General features: G+C 41.9%; 1 protein-coding gene across 1 annotated transcript; it reads left to right on the top strand.

The window, feature by feature from the left end:
- The first annotated feature begins 2,466 nt into the window (after positions 1–2,466).
- On the top strand, positions 2,467–3,065 carry LOC108844834 (uncharacterized protein At4g04775-like). The gene is made up of 2 exons (XM_018618125.2): positions 2,467–2,622; positions 2,709–3,065. Exons 1-2 carry the CDS (start codon positions 2,467–2,469, stop codon positions 3,063–3,065), a joined length of 513 nt encoding a protein of 170 aa, XP_018473627.2.
- Positions 3,066–3,544: the final 479 nt, after the last annotated feature.

Below are 3,544 nucleotides of genomic sequence, written 5' to 3'. Positions count from 1 at the left end.
CACGTGAACACTACAGCCAAGAGGATGAGCAGGCTGTTTACGCTCAGGTTGTAATATCTAATTAACCAAAGTTTTAAATATTCACTCTTCTAAGTTTCGTTCTTCAATGTAGGATGCGGATAAGAGGAATCAAGTTCAAGATGATGTAAACAACTCAAAAGAACAAGACCAAGAGATCCTCCCTGACGACAAGAATTATAGTGGCCAGGTCAGCCTCAATCATACCATCTTTCACATATGTCTACAGCAAACAAACCTCTGCTCATCACGATAACTTCATGTTACCATTCTCTGATCGCTGTTGTAGGGTGTGGACGATGGGGATGACCTCAACGAAATGGTCCACAACACACCTGACCACAAAATCGAAGGAGAGACTCAGCCAATTAGAATTACTGACGATGCCACCGCCGATGCAAATGAAACGGCTGATACAAAGCAGAACACCACCCAGACTCGTACTTTTGGGACACTATACCCTGGTCGGTGGGACCCTCCTTCAAAAGTCTATGACAAAGCAGACCACCCAAACAGCCCGGAGATTAATCACATACTCCATCATGGTATGACCATATACGACCCGATAAGTCCAGACCCTCCTCTGTCTGCAGGTCCAATATTTGACCAAACCGCAGGGCCATCATCTCCAACTGGCATTCGTTTGCATTTATCACCCATTACTTTCACTCCACTGACATCACCGGTCAAGAGCAATGAAAGTGGGCTTGGATTTGCAAGCCACGCAGGAACCCCAAATGCATTTAAAGCCACGGCTTCCTCGAACTCTCCCCCAAGCATCGGTCGTCAAACTAACGCTGAGGAGGTATGTCTCCTTAATAGTGGAAATGGAGAATAATTTCTTCTAAAATAAAACTACTAACTTACGGTTTCTTGAATTAAAACAGAACCAGCCTGCGGACGACTCTACAATCGATCTAACAAGCACTAAAGATCCCCCGAGCCATGTTCCAACACACCTAGAAAACCTTCTGGCTAAGGAATTAATAAGCTCCCCACTAGTACCGGCTTTGGATCTGATCACTCCACTACCAGACAGGGAATGGGAGATTTTCAATCAGGTTCTGAAAACCAACATTAATGTGTAAGTTTCTTATCAAAACATCTTTACTTCTTTGCTCATAACACTGAAACCTTATCAATCCAACTTTAATTTCTTAATTTCTCTGCTTTCACAGGTTCCATAGCACTCCATCTGAATTCGAGTTTTCAAACAAATCTCTCCTAGAAATGGCAAAGCCGAAGCAATGGACAACCACATATGTAAGTATAACTTTATTGTTTTAGGTCTGATTTTCTGGAATTTTAACTGCTCAGTAACATATCGGCTTAAATTTCTCAGCAAATGGAAATTCTAGTCCACATGATCTCAAAGAGGCACGCCGATATTCTACAGACGGAGAAAGCAGCATTCGCACCTCCAATACTTTGTTCAGCAATCGAAGAGGATTTTCAATCTTTCACCAAGTGTGGTAAGAAAAAGAAGGAGAGTTTCGAATGGGACCAGCGATTGGTCGACATCGTGCTCTGTCCAGGGAAGAAATGGATGGAGGACATCCACACAATCTACACTCCCATGTTGTGGGACGAGTCACACTGGGTTGGGTTAGCAATAAACCTCGATATGGGATTGGTTGAGGTGCTTGATCCTCTACCCACTTTGCATGGCGTAAGACGCATGGCTAAGTGGATGAAACCGATCCTTGCTTCCCTCCCTTACCTTGTTAAGAAAGTAGCCATGTGTGAGCTTACCCAATTCGCAGGTGTGAAGCCGTTTGTCTGCACCCGTATTACAGATATCTACGTCAACCACCGCTCTGGCGACTGCGGCCCTGTGACGATGAAGTTCCTAGAGTTGCACGCTCATGGTGATCCACCTCCTGGAATGGCAGGCATCACCGACAAGATTGTGGACAACATACGCATGCAGTTCGCTATGGACATCTACAAGACTTTGGTCCTTCCAGCGTACTATGCATGAAATCACAGACGAGATGAATCCAAATCCCTTCTCTTCCTTTTTTTCTCCCCAGAATTTGTGAAATTTTATGGGGTTCTCGGAGTACTTAATGTTCTTATTCTGTTGTTTAGCTAATGCAAGGGTTGTAGTTAACGCAAACATTACGACTTCCTGAAGTTTATGCGTTCCTGTTTAGACTAAAAATTTTAGTAACTGTTTGTGCCGAAAGAATAACCAAAAAAAAAGGTAGTGTTACTTTTAGTCCACGTCCACAACGGAAGAACATAATCTTATCAAAATCAGCAAGAAGGAGTTCATCAAAAAATAATTTTACTCCACGATAATTTAATATTTTAAAAAACAAAGACGGACTTCAACAAACTATTCGATTCAACAAAGTCTTCGAGACCTACAAATCCCTAAGAAATAGTAGCGAATCTACAAACAGCGACACTACTCTTCCATTAACAACCAGAATAAAAATTGCCATGAGCTCTTCCACTTCATCCTCAAGGTCTCATACCGGCCGTCGAACAACCGGAATTCCCAAAAGATGTTGGTGTGGAGCGGATGTGACTACATTCGGCGCTCAGACGAAGGAGAATCTTTTCCGCAGGTTCTATCGGTGCGAGATTGGTGTAAAGGTAAGATAAACGATTAAATTGCCTAGTTCTGTTACCAAAATTCACAACTGTAGTTAGTCAGATCTAAAAATTCACTTCATTAACAGAGGAAAAGCGAGCATCATTTGTTCAAATGGGTGGACGAAGCAATTCTGGACGAGGTAACCAGTGTTGATGAAAAACACTCACAACTGAAAGTAGATGTCGACTCTTTCAAGATGCAAACCGCCAGACGATTTGAAAACCAGGCGAAGCAAATCGACCAAACCATTCAAGAAATCAAACTCCTAATGGCTGCAAACACAGAGAACAGTAAGACCAAGGAGAACTCAACTTTGACCACCGAAGATACTATTACATCGCCTAGCATGGCCTATGGTGGGACCAACCCTTTGACAAACATAGCAGTCGCAGCGTTTGCCCTAGGCACTATGGCTTGGATATACTCTAGGATTGCCAACTGAAGGTTATCTTCATCATGTGAACTCCCAAACCACCTACTTTTGTAATCTTCGGCATGAGTTGTTAGGGTATCTATCATTGTGTTTCTACCTGAAAAACAATTTCAAAGCAGTCTTTTATGAAATTTTGCTTCAGTTCCTTATTACTCTTCTCTGTTAAAAATCATCAATTAAATTATATGGACAGGATATGCGAACAACTACTCGTCCACGTCCACAAAAAAACAAATAAACTAACCGATCTTCTAATACGTTTACCATTTGTCAACACAAACACATAGACAATCAGAAAGGGTGATATAGACAAAGGAACATTTTCTAAACAGGTAATTGTCTAGAAAAAAGGAAAACACTGTCAACCAACTTTGTTTCAAATCTTATCTTCAAAGGCAATAGTAACGAAACAAAGGGCCATCAACGCATGGGTGTTCCAAAATATAATGTTTGGTGTCTCCAAAACAAGTTCAACAACACATAACCCC

The sequence above is a fragment of the Raphanus sativus genome, chromosome 8 (assembly GCF_000801105.2).
Source record: "Raphanus sativus cultivar WK10039 chromosome 8, ASM80110v3, whole genome shotgun sequence".
Lineage (NCBI taxonomy): Eukaryota > Viridiplantae > Streptophyta > Magnoliopsida > Brassicales > Brassicaceae > Raphanus > Raphanus sativus.
Note: the sequence above shows the minus strand (reverse complement) of the source record. Positions and strands in the feature narration are given on the sequence as shown.